The following is a 15,178-nucleotide window of genomic DNA, read 5'->3' on the forward strand; positions in this document are numbered from 1 at the left end:
GGATGACAGGTTCATCTCCGCTTACTTTGCAAAGACAGACCTGTCAGATCCCCGCTCTCCTCTATGGGAGATCAGATGAAAACAGACCGCCTGTCCTTTTCATTCAATCCAATCTGATCCAGTCCTCCGGATAGATGGAAAATAGGGTTTCTATCCGTCTGGATTTCACGGACAGGATCGGATTGGGTGTCAGCAGACATGTCACTGCTGACATCTGCTGCTCCATAGGGGTGCCTACAAAACTGACAGGCGGACCCGATCGGAAAACCCGTGTGAAAGGGCCCTTATGGGTCTTATTTGTCCGCAACAATTTCACAGTCCCACTATAAGACGCTGATCGCGGCCATTGCTAGAAAAAAATTAAAATTTCCCAAAATTTGTGGACACTAACTTTTATGCAAACCAATCAATATACGCTTACTGGGATTTTTTTAACAAAAATATGTAGCAGAATACATATTGGCCTAAATTTATGAAATTAGATTGTTTTACAATTTTTTTTTTTATTGGATATGTTTTATAGCAGAAAAAAATAGTCCCCCCCCCCCCCCCAAAACAGTCTGTTTTCTTTTTGTTTATAGTGCAAAAAAAAAAAACAGAGGTGATCAAACATCACCAAAAGCTCTATTATTAGGAAGAAAAGAACATAAATTTTATTTGGGTACAGCGTCGCACAACCGCACAATCGTCCGTTAAAGTAACGCAGTGCCGTTTTCGCTAAAAATGACCCTGTCCTGAAAGGGGGGGCAAATCCTTCCGGAGGTCAAATGGTTAAATGTCATGCACTTTACCTTTCTGTAAGCTGAACTCAAATCAAACAATGTTCTCAGCTTTCCCAGCTATCTTCAATAAACTAAACAACCAGCTTGGCCCAAATGAACTTTATAAATTAGTTCAAAAGTAACATTTCAGAACAAGGAATAAAGCCCCGTACACACGTACCGATCGTCGGCCGAACGATCGGCCGTCTTTTGTCCAGGGCTGTCGTGTCTGTTGAAAAGTGTAAAAGACTGCACAAGAATTTTGTCCGCCGACAACAGCAGACTGCAGAAGTGATGTCATGTGATGGTTAACTTTCCCTGTGTTTTTTCTTTTCTGAGCATGCCCAGTCTTGCAAATCTGCTGTCTGTCGGCCGAATTCTGTATTGACTGGCGAACAATCGGCCGCTCTGGTGTCGGCATACAAAAATTCAAGTTAGACTTACCGGTAACTTGTTTTCCAATAGTCTTTCAGGACAGCACCTTAGAGAGATGGCTCCTCCCTCTCCTCATCAGGAAACACCCCATCCACCAGATTTTAAAAGGAGGCTTCTCCCACCATTCATCAGTTTGTAGAAGAGTACCTCCGGCCCATGCTGGAACACATAAACAGATATGGTTAATCACAGCAATACATTTTATACAATAGGGCGGGATCCTCCTGCTGTCCTGAAAGACTATTGGAAAACAAGTTACCGGTAAGTCTAACTTGAATTTTCCCTAAAACGTCTTTCAGGACAGCACCTTAGAGAGGATTATCGAGACTTACTCAATTTAGGGAGGGACCACAGCTTGCAGGACCTTTCTGCCAAAAGCCTGATCTTCAGCTGCCAAAAGGTCCAACCTATAGTGTCTTGCAAATGTAAAGTAGCTTGACCACGTAGCCGCTTTGCAGATCTGATCTGGAGTGGCACCAGCTTTCTCTGCCCATGTAGTGGCTAACGCTCTAGTAGAGTGAGCTCTGATCCCCTGTGGGGGAGACAATTTCATTTGGGAGTAAGCCTCTGAAATAGCAGATCTGAGCCATCTGGCTATTGATCCTTTTGATGCCTGGCGACCTTTTTTGTTGCCAGAGAAAAGAACAAAAAGAGAGTTTGATGATCTAAACTCTTTAGTAACCTCCAAGTAGTGTATAAGAACCCTTCTTACATCTAGGTAGTGAAAGCTTTCTTCCTTATCTCCTGATGGATTAGGGCAGAAGGTAGGTAACACAATTTCTTGTGAGCGGTTTCTCGTTGAAGCTACTTTTGGGAGAAACCCTGGATCTGTCTTGAGAATTATCCTGTCTGGATATATGGACAAGAAAGGTTCGATAGCTGATAAAGCATGTAATTCACTGATTCTTCTTGCTGATGTTATTGCCACCAAGAAGACCGTCTTGAGGGTAAGGTTTTTTAGTGTAACCGTTTCTAGTGGTTCAAAAGGTTCCTTTGTGAAGGCCTGAAGGACCACCGACAAGTCCCATTTGGGGAAGCTTCTGACAGGCACTGGTCTGGAGCGGGTAAGGGCCCTGAAAAATCTGATGATTAAAGATTCTGAAGAAATGGGCCTTTCCAAGAATACCCCCAGGGCTGTAACTTGTACCTTGAGGGTACTTACTGCCAAACCTTTTCCTGCGCCCTCCTGTAGGAACTCCAAAATTGAAGTAGTACTGTTCAATTTTTGATCTTTCGATTCACACCAGGTATTATATGTCTTCCAAACTTTTGCATATATATTCCTTGTGACTTTTTTCCTACTGGAAAGTAGAGTAGCAATTAATGCGTCTGAAAATCCTTTCCTTTTCAGCAGTTGCTCCTCAGATACCAGGCGGTGAGCTTTAGCTTTTCCACTTCTGGATGATAGACTGGACCTTGAAGCAGTAGGTCTTGACGAAGAGGGAGCTGAAAAGCAGGTTTGACTGACAGTTGAAGGACAGTCGAAAACCAAACCCTTTTGGGCCAATAGGGTGTGATCAGGATCACTGAGGCTCTTTCCATTTGGATTTTTCTCAATACCAACGGAATGAGCTGGAAGGGGGGGAAGGCATACCCCAACCTGAACCTCCAGGGATGTGCCAGGGAATCTACTCCCAGAGAGTTGTCGCTTCTGTGGAGTGAGAAGTAAAGTGGAAGTTTTGCGTTTTCTTTCGTTGCAAACAGATCCACCTCTGGCTTTCCCCAAGTCTTGGTTATCAACATGAAGACTTCTGGGTTCAAGCTCCATTCTGCTTCTCGGATCTTCTGCCTGCTTAAATAATCCGCCACACTGTTTAGTGTACCTTTTAGGTGGATTGCTGACAAGGAAAGTAACTGCCTTTCCGCCCATTGCAGAATTTCCGTTGCCAAAAGCTGTAGGGTTTTGCTTCTTGTGCCCCCTTGCTTGTTTAGATATGCCACTGTAGTGGCGTTGTCTGAAAGGACTTGAACATGAGTCCCCTGAAGATTTTGAGAGAAGGCAGTTAGGGCTAGGCCGACTGCCTTTAATTCCTTCCAATTTGAGGATTTTCTTGTCTCGGTCTGAGACCAAACCCCCTGTGCCAGGTTTTGGTTCCAGTGGGCTCCCCACCCCCACCTGCTGGCATCCGTTGTCAACCTCTGGTCTGCCGGGAAGGACCAGGCCAAACCCTGAGACAAGGTTGTCCGATTTCTCCACCACCAAAGGGACCTCTTGACCTTGGTGGGGATTTTTACCTTTAAGTCCAAAGTCTCTGGATTGTGATCCCAGATTCTGAGGAGGAAATATTGGAGTGGTCGAAAATGCAGCCTTGCCCATTGGACAGCTGGAATTGATGCAGTCAGGTTTCCAAGGACTGACATGATCTCTCTGATCGACCACCACTGATTTGTTTGTAGCCTTGCTACCAAATTCTGTATTTTGACCTGTTTGTCTTCTGGTAGGAAGATTCTTTGTTCCACAGAGCATAACTGAAACCCTAGGAACTGAACCCGCTGAGCCGGTGTGAGATTCGATTTCTTGATGTTCACTATCCATCCCAGAGCTTCTAGATGACCTCTTGCCTTGTGCAGGTCCTCTTGAAGTTTTTCCTTTGACGGGGCAAAGAAAAGCAGGTCGTCCAGGTAAGGCACCACAGAGATTCCCTGAAGGCGGAGGGGAGCTAGACACTCTGCCATTACCTTCGTAAAAATACGAGGGGAGGATGATAGCCCGAAAGGGAGTGCTTTGAATTGGATATGGAGCATTTCCTTTCCCAGATTTACTGCCAACCTTAGGAATCTCTGTGAGTGAGGGGCAATAGGGATATGTAGGTAAGCATCCCTTAAGTCGATTGATGCCATGAAGCATCCTTTTGTTAACAGGGTTCTGACTGTAAGAATTGAGTCCATTCGAAACTTTTTGTACAGAACTGACCTGTTTAATGGTTTCAGATTCAGAATAAGACGAAAATCCCCCGATGGTTTCTTTATCAAAAATATGTGGGAATAGAATCCCTGATGTCGTTCCTCCACTGGAACTGGACAGACAACTCCCTGTCGCCTCAGGTCCTTTAACAGGTCCATCATAGCCAGGGCTTTTTCTGCATCTCTTGGGAGGTTTGTGACAAAGAACCTTTCGGGTGGCGTCTCTGAAAACTCTATGTTGTAGCCTTGGGACAGCATACCCAGAATGTATTGATTTTCTGTTATGGCTGCCCAATAGGGGAGGAATTCCCTCAATCTTCCTCCCACCGGCAATGTCTTGTCATTGTGTTTTGTTGGTTGACACAGGAGGATGGAAGAGAACACCTCCTTTCCCTTTGGGTTTTTGTGTCGACCAGTTTCTTCTCTTCTCCTGGGGTCTGCTATTTTGCTGAGCTTTTTGAGGTCGAAAAAGCTTCTTTGCTGCCTGTTTCTTCTTCACAGGAAAAGACTTCTTTTTGTCTGCTGTTCTATCTAGAACAGAGTCTAGCCCAGGCCCGAATAGTAGATCCCCTTGAAAAGGAAGTCCACATAGCTTATTTTTAGAAGCTGTATCTCCAGGCCATGTCTTTAACCAAAGAGCCCTTCTGGCTGAGTTGGATAAAGCTGCAGATCTTGCGGTCATCTTCACTGACTCTGCTGAAGCGTCAGAAATGAAGGCTATGGCCGTGGAGAGCGTGGAAAAGGAATCCAAAATTTCCTGTTTAGGTGAGTCTGCTGTGATGTGTGCTTTTAGCTGGCTAAGCCAGTATTCCAGATTCCTGGACACACAGGTTACTGCCATGGCAGGTTTCAGACTCCCCATGATGGATTGCCAGGATCTCTTAAGTTGCTGGTCCATCTTCTTATCCATGGGATCCCTCAGTATTCCCATGTCTTCAAATGCTAGGTCTGTTGACCTAGAAACCTGGGAGAAGGCTGCATCAATCTTTGGCATCTTATTCCAGGGAGCTCCTGGGTCCTCATCAAAAGGAAATCGCCTTTTAAAGGCTTTAGGGAAGAAGGTTTTCTTTTCCGGATCAGTCCACTCATGTTTTATTGCATCTGAGATGGTCTGATGTACTGGGAAGATACGGCCCTTAGGCTCTTCCAAGCCTGCATACATTTTGTCATGTAGGGACAGTTCCTTCTTTTCTTCCTCTAGACCCAGGGTGATATAAACTGCCCTCAGGAGACCATCCACTTGCTCTAAGGATAGTTTGTATTTAGTGGGCCTGCTTTGTGCCCCTCCCTCCTCTTCTTCCTCTGAATCCTCCTTGGAATGTGAGGGGGAATTATCTCCTTGGGTGGAAGGAACCCCTTCTGTCCCCACCGAAGGAAGCAATTGTGAACCCTGAGAGGACAGTGAGGCTGATGGCTGACTCAGGGCAGGGTCCTGTAGGGATGACCGAAAAGATTGGATGGTAGCATCCAATTCCTTCCTCACAGATGCGACTAAATCGCCACAAACTGCAGATGCTTCTTCCTTTACTAGTGCATCAATACATCCCTGGCAAAGTGTCTTTTTCCAACTTTCCGACAACTTTGCTTTGCATGAAGGACACTTTCTCTTGAAAACAGTTTCAGAGCTTTTAGCCTGGAAGACATGAATGGGAAAACATACACATGCTTCTTAAAAGTCAGCCTGATTCTCAGGGCCACCAAAGGTGCACAGAAAGACATTTAAAGGGAAGTCCCATGTGCCCTGACAGGCCCCCAGCCACCGGGGGGATAGTAAAAGGGATGGAGAGAGACCCCACAGTAAGATAGGCCATATAAAGATACCCCTTACCTGGGCCTTACTGGTGCCTGTGCCTGTCCCACTCGCTGAAGAAGCTTCCATCGCTTGGCAGCGGTATCACCCGTGGCTTCGGTACCGGTTCCGGAGACCAAAGCGCACCTGCACTGGACCGGATCCGGAATAAGGCACCAGCTTGCTCCTCCCTTCTTCCTCTGCGTCCGGCGGAAATGACGCCATACGCCCCCTGCAGAACGCTGCCCTTTCCGGAACCTCACTTCCGGTCCGGACGAGCGTCACTCGATCCGGAGAAATGGCGGCAAATTTGAAAAAAAGGCGGCGGACCTAAGAAAAATCGTTCCGCTCCTCCAAGATGCCTTCCCAGGGCTGTGCTCTGCGGGGTCTTGACTCAGCCTAGAGCACTGAAGAGGAAGAAGGAGCCCATGCACTGCAGTCGGTCGCGTGAATGGGAGAAGCAATCGTCTCCAAAAAAGGGTAGGTGGACGTAGGAAGCCCGGTCTCTCAGGATAGCACCTTAAGAGCCCAGCTCCCCACAGAGGTGTTCCTCGGCCGGAGGAAACACAAAAACTGATGAATGGTGGGAGAAGCCTCCTTTTAAAATCTGGTGGATGGGGTGTTTCCTGATGAGGAGAGGGAGGAGCCATCTCTCTAAGGTGCTGTCCTGAAAGACGTTTTAGGGAAAATTTTAATGCTTGCAAGACAGATTCTTTTCGGCCGAAAGTGCGCGGTCGGAAGCATCATACTAACAAGCCGACAATCGGCCGATCGTTCGGCGGCCGAACATTTTCGGCCGACAATCGGTACGTGTGTACGGGGCTTAAGACTTGGCAGCCAATACTTCTTGTATGATAGCGCCTGAAACCAGTCAAGCCTGGATCTGAGCAAGTTTGGCTATTCAGGTTTATGTAGCACTTTAGCCCTGATTTTATCAATATGGAAACTATCCTAAGGCCGTATGATGATTCCTCACCTTCTGAATCGTCATCGTCATCCTTCTCCTGATCTTCATCAGCTGATTCTTCAGGATTCTAGAAACAAAGAGCACAAGTGGATATAGCATAACAGACATCAATACATACAGTATCAGACACCTTACAGCCTCCCCCCGCTTAATATACTCTATACCTCAGAGTACCCAGCTCAGGGGTGCGCTACCCGCAGAGCGCCCCGGCCGGGGGATGCGCTACCCGCAGAGCGCCCTGTCCACATGTAACAGCCTCCTGGGCCGGATTCGTTCTGCGGGCCTTGTGTTGACACATTTGCCCTAGCACAGCACTTTAAGACTGAAGGATGGTTAAATGCTATTATGTGAGCACTGTTCAGAGTCCTCAGTGGTGATGCTAATGGACCAGCAAGACGTGAAGATAAATGTAAATTAGTGATCGACCGATTATCGGCGAGGGCCGATATGCACTTTGCCCGATATATCGGAATCGGCCTTTTGATTTACTGATATTGCCGATATTTCGGGAAAGTGCTTGTACCAGGGTGATGCCTGCAGCTAGAAGCATCACCCCGGTACCGGCGTCCATAGCCAACGGTCGGCTGTCTTGTAATGACAACCGATGTGGCTGAGAAGCCGCTCAGCTGTCATTCCAAGGAGCGAAAGAGGACGTCCCCCCCCTCCCGCGGGTCGCCCGGGTCTCCTGTCCCACCGGGAGACCCGGGCATCCTACCTCCACCGCCGCCGTCTGACCGGGTCTCCATTTCTTTGAATTTGGCGCCGCCGAGTACCCGGAGGTGATGTCATGACATGACTTCCGGGTACTGGCAGCGCCGAATTTAAAATACTTACAGCAATCAAAACAGCCTAACTTGGCGTTTTGAATGCTTTTAAGTCCAAGGAGGGGTTTGGGGTATTTTAGACCCCCAGGTCCCTCCGACCACTGTACCTGTAATGTCCGAAAATTATCGGCAGATATCGGCCAATACAGATATCCGATGACCAAAATATCGGTATTGGCGGTAAAAAAACGATATCGGTCGATCAATAATGTAATATGTATGGGGGCGGCATTAGGGTGTAAGGGGGAAATCCTGAAGCTCTACACTAAGTGGTGACAATTGATGAAGGCGGCCCATGTGCTGGTTGGTGCCACTGATGAGTCTATACTGGTGAATGGCGGCTCACCTGTTTGTACGCAGTGATTGGACCTTCGAAATCCCGGTTGTACTTGCGCAGTTTCTGCCGCAGTGTGCTCAGAGCTTTGGCGTTGTTCTTATTCATTTTCTTCTTTCCTTCTTTATCCTCCCAGAGCTGCGGGACAAAAGCAAGCCGGTTAGTAAAAAGCAGAAGACAGTTTAAACCAAAAGGTTTCAGTGATCGGAGAAAGGTTGGAGCAATGATGTAAGCGATCCTCATAGATAATAGAAGTCGCATCCTGTATATGGATCGTCTCTCAGATGAGTGCTTCTCACCTCGTTCAAATAGTCCTCCAGATCAGACAGGAGTCGGATGTAGAAGCGGGGGACGCCCTCCTTGTCTATGATGTTCTTGGACTTCATGTAAGCCTTGCCCAGCTGCTCAAACTCCTCCAGACATTTGGTCATGTCTCGAATCTTCATGGCGTTCCGAATTGTCTTGATGATGTTGGTCAGCTCCTCAAACCTGTTCCAGAAAAACGAGCGTTGGTTGTTACTGATGGAAAAGCAATTTCTGAATAGGCCCAAAAGTCCCAATTCTGCCATACACACACTCTGTCTGATCACCTCTCATGAGGATGGGGTCAACCTACAGAGGCGATCAACCAACCCCGTACTTTTCATATGAGCTCCGAAACAAGAAGCCTAAAAAACAAGTCTACATCTACTTAATGAGAAGCGCATGGGGCACTATTCCTCCCAACGACACCAGTGATGGGGCGCTATATATCCCACTGACACCAACGATGGGGCACTATTCCTCCCACTGACACCAACGATGGGGCTTTATTCCTCCCACTGACACCAACAATGGGGCATTATTCCTCTCACTGACACCAACGATGGCGCACTATTCCTCCCACTGATACCAATGATGGGGCACTATTCCTCCCAACGACACCAGTGATGGGGCACTATATATCCCACTGACCCCAACGATGGCGCACTATTCCTCCCACTGACACCAACGATGGCGCACTATTCCTCCCACTGACACCAACGATGGCGCATTATTCCTCCCACTGACACCAACGATGGGGCATTATTCCTCTCACTGACACCAACGATGGCGCACTATTCCTCCCACTGACACCCACGATGGGACACTAATCCTCCCACTGACACCCACGATGGGACACTATTCCTCCCACTGACACCCACGATGGGACACTATTCCTCCCACTGACACCAATGATGGGCACTATTCCTCCCACTGACACCAATGATGGGCACTATTCCTCCCACTGACACCAATGATGGGCACTATTCCTTCCACTGACACCAATGATGGGCACTATTCCTCCCACTGACACCAATGATGGGCACTATTCCTCCCACTGACACCAATGATGGCCACTATTCCTCCCACTGACACCAATGATGGCCACTATTCCTCCCACTGACACCAATGATGGCGCACTATTCCTCCCACTGACACCAATGATGGGGCACTATTCCCCCCACTGACACCAATGATGGGGCACTATTCCCCCCACTGACACCAATGATGGGGCACTATTCCCCCCACTGACACCAATGATGGGGCACTATTTCTCCCACTGATACCAATGATGGGGCACTATTCCTCCCACTGACACCATAAATGGGGCACTATTCCTCCCACTGACACCAATGATGGAGCACTATTCCTCCCACCGACACCAATGATGGAGCACTATTCCTCCCACCGACACCAATGATGGGGCACTATGCCTCCCACCGACACCAATGATGGGGCACTATTCCTCCCGCCGACACCAATGATGGGGGCACTATTCCTCCCAATGATACCAACGATGGGACACTATTCCTCCCACTGATACCAACGATGGGACACTATTCCTCCCACTGATACCAATGATGGGGGCACTATTCCTCCCACTGATACCAATGATGGGGCACTATTCCTCCCACTGACACCAATGATGGGGCACTATTCCTCCCACTGACACCAATGATGGGGCACTATTCCTCCCACTGAAACCAATCATAGGGCATTAGTTACACCAACTGACACCAGGGCGTTCTCTACCCCCACTGGCCACAGTCTGGCCCTCAGAAAGCCTTTAGGACAGTAAACTGGCCCCTTGTTTAGAAGGTTTGGAGATCCCACCCAAGAGTATGGAGTAAAATGTTTCCAGTGACAGTATACATCAATGGGTAGATAAGGGACAAACCTTTTATCCTTGGCGCTGCGCACCACACGCTTGGTGTCCTCTTCATCGTCACTGAGAAGGAGTGGCCTGCATTTGTGGAGATAAAACAGGAAATAAGTGAAGATTGATGAACCCTCAGTGTACATTCCAGCCGTTACAGCGGGTGACAACGGTACGAGATACAGAGAGATACTCACTGCTTGCCATAGGTTCCTCCCACTGGCTTGGGCAGGATTTCATCTCCAGACAGGGATTCCTCCGACTCGCTGTCCGAGGCGGCAAAAAATCGAGACATTTTGTTGGCTTCACCGGGTCACAGAACACTGCGAGAAGACAAAGATAAATAAATGTTCAGATTGTGGTTTATAAGGAACCCCCCTGACCATGTGAAGGACCCAACAGTATTCAGAACCTACTACACCTGAACTTCTACTGGAGGATTGTGGGTAGCGGAAGGGTGTATATGGCATGAGTCACAAGGATGGATAAAGAAAAAACCACCTTTCTTACCTATCCCATGAGGTCACTCAATTAGACTGCTAGCTCCTTGGTTCAGTCCTAAACAATATAGAGCTCAATCCTGACCATTATAGTACTAGCTCCCGAGGTCACTCCAGGCCATTAGACTGCTAACTCATAGGGTCCATAATTAGACTGCAAGCTCCTGTGGTTTTTCCTGCGCAATAACTGCCAGGGTCAGTAATGTCCATTAAATTGCTAGCTCTCAGGGTCAGCTTAGTCTTTTAGAATTTAAAGCTCCTGGGTTCAGTCCCTCCTCCATTGCTAGCTCCTGTGATCAGAACTGCACAGTAGATCAGGGGGTCTCTCCTGTCCATTAGAGTGCTAGCTCCTGAGATCACACCTGGTCACTAAAGTGCTAGCTTTTTGAGCCACTCCCGACCACTACAATAAAGCTCCTGGGATCACACCTGGCCAGTAGATTGCTAGCTTCTGGGGTTAGTCAAACAGAGTGCTAAATCCTGAAGCCACTCCTGACCATTAGAATACTAGTTCCAAGGGTAACTCCTGAAAAAAAAGAGTGCTAGCTCTTGGGGTCACTCCCCTGACCATTAGTGTTCTAGCTCCTGGGGTCACTCCTGAAAAATAGAGCGCTAGCTCCCGGGGTCAACCCCTGGCCGTTCAGAGCGCCAGCTCCCCGGGCCGCTCCCCTGACCGTTCAGAGCGCCAGCTCCCGGGGTCACCCATTGACCGTTTTAGAGCGCCAGCTCCCGGGGTCACCGCCTGACCGTTTTAGAGCGCCAGCTCCCGGGTCACCCCCTGACCGTTTTAGAGCGCCAGCTCACGGGGTCACCCACTCACCCTTTTAGAGCGCCAGCTCACGGGGTCACCCACTCACCCTTTTAGAGCGCCAGCTCACGGGGTCACCCACTCACCCTTTTAGAGCGCCAGCTCACGGGGTCACCCACTCACCCTTTTAGAGCGCCAGCTCACGGGGTCACCCCCTGACCGTTTTAGAGCGCTAGCTCCCGGGGTCACCCCCTGACCGTTAGAGCGCTAGCTCCCAGGGTAACTCCTGAAGAATAGAGCGCTAGCTCCCGGGGTCACCCCCTGACCGTTAGAGCGCTAGCTCCCAGGGTAACTCCTGAAGAATAGAGTGCTAGCTCCCGGGGTCACCCCCTGACCGTTGCATTAGAGTGTTAGCTCCTGGGATTACTCCTGGGGATCTCCTAGGTCCAATAAAGTGTCAGCCCTTGGGTTTAGTCCCAAGCACGGCTCTTGTCTCCTCCCCCCGGTCAGACACCCATCCGCCTTCTAGGCCCAATCCCCGGCTGTAGAGTACCAGCTGTTCGGTTCAGCTTGCCGTCAGCCCATGCAGTGCACCGGCCCCTCACACAGCCCGCCCTGCCCGGTTCCCCAGACCCAGGGGCCCCCATAATTCCTCTCACCTCTCGGTGCCGCTCACACGCGGCCAGCAAGGCTGATGAAAAGCCTGGAAAAGGCTGATAGCAGTGCGCCTGCGCAAAACCACCTCACCGGAACTCGGGCTCACTTCCGGCACCCGGCCGACTACATTTCCCGGCATCCTCGGCGCCCCGTTCTAAACTACTACCTCACCATTCCTGTTAGTAATTATACTAAACATGAAGAAAAATAATACATTTCAAAGAAAAGTTACGTGTGTGGAAAATTGTCCTAATTTTCTGGAGGAATCATAGGTAATTTTTTTGGTGTCCACCCACTCTTACCCATAGCCAATCAGGGGAGGCGCCGGGTGCAATAAAGGCGCCGAGAAGAGAAATTGGAGGTTGGGTGTACCAATATGGCGGCTGCTGAGCAAATTACTGGGAAATATTGAGAAACTGGAGGCTGCTCTTCTTCCTTCTAAAATAAAACAAACCAACAAATAGCAGCACATACAACATGTGTTCAGTAAAGAATTCTACACATAACTGATGTGTGTACAATATATAGGCAGGCATCCCAACCCGCAAAACTCATTTCATGTAGGTGGCACTCCGCGCCGCCACGCGCCCCCCTTCCCCCGCACTAATTTAACACAACTAGAGGATGATGAAATGAAATGGAATCAGTATACAGAGGATTACTTCTTCTGAGAGATATTAAAGGAACACTCCATCCACCATAATCAGTGATTTGAAGTGGTGATGGTGGGAGGAGTCAGGAACTCTGCACATGCTGGGATATTTATAATTATGTGCTGGGGGTTGGTTGCACCCCTAGCACATGTGACCTAGGCAGCCAGAAAATGTCATGTCCTTATTCATACATGTATAAACAAGGACATGACATAATATGAGTAAACACAACTAGTTATTAAAAAACATATTGCAACAATTTACGCACGCTAATGCACAGACCTTTTCTACTTATTTTGCAGACTGCTGGTAGTTATTGCTGGTGGGTACTGCTGGCAGGAGATGCTGGTGGGTAGTGCTGGCAGGTAGTGCTGGTGGGTAGTGCTGGCGGTCACTGCTGGTGGGTACTGCTGGCAGCAGAGTTGTATAAAGTACTCAAAACCCATGTACAAGTGCTCGATCAAAAAGTGACTTGAGTAGAAGTGGAAGTGCTCAATCAAAAAGTGACTTGAGTAGAAGTACTAAAGTATTCAACATTTTAAATATTGCAAGTAGTTTTTTAAAAAATTTTGCTACTCAAGTACTGAAAGTAAAAGTACAAGTACTGTGCTATGTAGTTATTAAAGAAAGAAGTCAAAAGTTTGAACATCATATTGTTTTTTATTATTTCAAATGCAGCTTTTATTTATACATACAGTAGCATTTATTTTCGTATGCGCTGATAATACACATGTTTTGAGCTTCATGAAACCTGCCATCTACTGTTCTGGCAGTGGTAATTTTTATAATTGTAACGAGTAACTATGCAGCACAAAAAAAAATATCGGAGTAGAAGTATTGAAATCATTGAAAAAATGTAGTGAAGTAAAAGTGGAAGTGGGAAAAAAAAATTCTACTCTAGGAAAGTACAGATACCGCCTTTCCGTACTTAAGTATAGTAGTGAAGTAGTTCTACTTATGCCTCGTTTCCACTGAGCGGAACGGTTCGGGTCGGTACAGTTTGGAAGGGTTAGAATGGTCCGGTCTATTCAGGTGAGCGTTTCCACTGCAAGTCGGGCCACCAGGGACCATGCGGGGTTTACACCAAATGAGGTGTTTGTTTTGCTCTTTCATTTGACGTGAGCATTGATGGTTTCCTGTCCGCCAATCAGAGGACTCTATCGTGTGACGCCAGTAGCTCCGCCCTAACCGTACCGTACCACTTCCTATGGCCCTACATCTGAAGCAGGACCAGGAATGGTGCGGTTTGGTTCGGTTGTATGGGCCACTTTCATAATGGAAACACTCAAATTAGCGTACCGTACCGAACCGACCCGAACCGATCCGCTCAGTGGAAACGAGGCATTAGTTACTATACATCTCTGGCTGGCAGGTAGTGCTGGTGAGTGGACATACTGGATGCCTTTGCTGTAATACTATCAGCTGGGCTTCCATTATGCCCCCAATTACCTTTCAGGAGGGATGGGCCACCTCCAGGCTCACCTGCCCCCCATCTATCCATTAGCTTGCATGTGCTTCCACTGTGAAGACTCTTATAAATTCATTAGAGTTAGGACTGCAGGTAACACAGGGAGCCGTGAAGTGGCCCTGCAGCTTTCACATGCGTTTGCAAATGTGTGCTAACTAAACCCCTGTTTTGGCGCAAACTGTTAGACAGGTTAATTTCGTTGGTGAGCAGACTGGTTGGCAAATTGAACTGGGAATTTTATTTTTGTTTGTTTCAAGTGCTGGTGGTTACTGTTGGTGGTTACTGCTGGTGGTTACTGCTGGCGGGTACTGCTGCGGTTACTGCTGGTAGGCAATACTGGCGGTTATTGCTGGCGGGTAGACTTGGTAGGTAATGCTGGCGGTTACTGCTGGTGGGTAATGCTGGTGGGTACTGCTGGCGGGTACTGCTGGCAGGTAATGCTGGTGGGTACTGCTGGTGGGTACTGTTGGTGGGTAATGCTGGTGGGTAATGCTGGTGGGTACTGCTGGTGGGTAATGCTGCTGGGTACTGCCGGTGGGTACTGCTGGCATTGCTGGCGGGTAATGCTGGTCATGACGATGGGTACTTCTGGAGGAAGCAGCGGCTGCAGTAGAGAGCAGAGCCATTGCTTCCTGTACCTAAAACCTTGCCATAGCTGCCAGAGAGGATTAACCTCGGGACCGAGGATGCCAGGAAAAAACACACAACAGAAAGTCTCTCACCTGGAGGCGCTAGGGGCTGTGATAAAAAATACTAATGCCATTGCAAATAAAGTAAAAAAAAATGTACAGTTTATTAAGATGAACAAGGGAAAGAGTTAAAATAATAATACTGTCATGTGCTGTCCGCTTCACTGACGCTTTAAGACAAGCCGAGTGTTCTGGTCAGTGGATGGAGCTGAATAGGAGCCAATCCTACAACTGTCACAAAAAGGCTGGGAGTGCTGGGGGGAAAAGGAC

At 48.2% G+C, this 15,178-nt stretch overlaps 1 protein-coding gene across 6 annotated transcripts in view; it reads right to left on the minus strand.

Annotated features, from left to right (window-relative positions):
- LOC309557564 (eukaryotic translation initiation factor 3 subunit C) overlaps window positions 1-12,190 on the minus strand; it is a 49,183-nt gene extending 36,993 nt beyond the window's left edge. For all 6 annotated transcript variants that reach the window (XM_082260351.1, XM_082260349.1, XM_082260350.1 and 3 more), the window contains exons 1-6: window positions 12,101-12,190; window positions 10,391-10,516; window positions 10,215-10,280; window positions 8,314-8,503; window positions 8,027-8,152; window positions 6,866-6,923 (exon numbers count right to left, since the gene is read on the minus strand). In XM_082260351.1, the coding sequence (XP_082116477.1) occupies window positions 6,866-6,923; window positions 8,027-8,152; window positions 8,314-8,503; window positions 10,215-10,280; window positions 10,391-10,488 (538 nt within the window). In that variant the 5' untranslated portion in view covers window positions 10,489-10,516; window positions 12,101-12,190. The remainder of the gene's footprint in view (window positions 1-6,865; window positions 6,924-8,026; window positions 8,153-8,313; window positions 8,504-10,214; window positions 10,281-10,390; window positions 10,517-12,100) is intronic.
- Between the last annotated feature and the right edge of the window lie 2,988 nt (window positions 12,191-15,178).

The sequence above is a fragment of the Pelophylax lessonae genome (assembly GCF_965119305.1).
Source record: "Pelophylax lessonae genome assembly, chromosome: 6".
Taxonomy (NCBI): domain Eukaryota; kingdom Metazoa; phylum Chordata; class Amphibia; order Anura; family Ranidae; genus Pelophylax; species Pelophylax lessonae.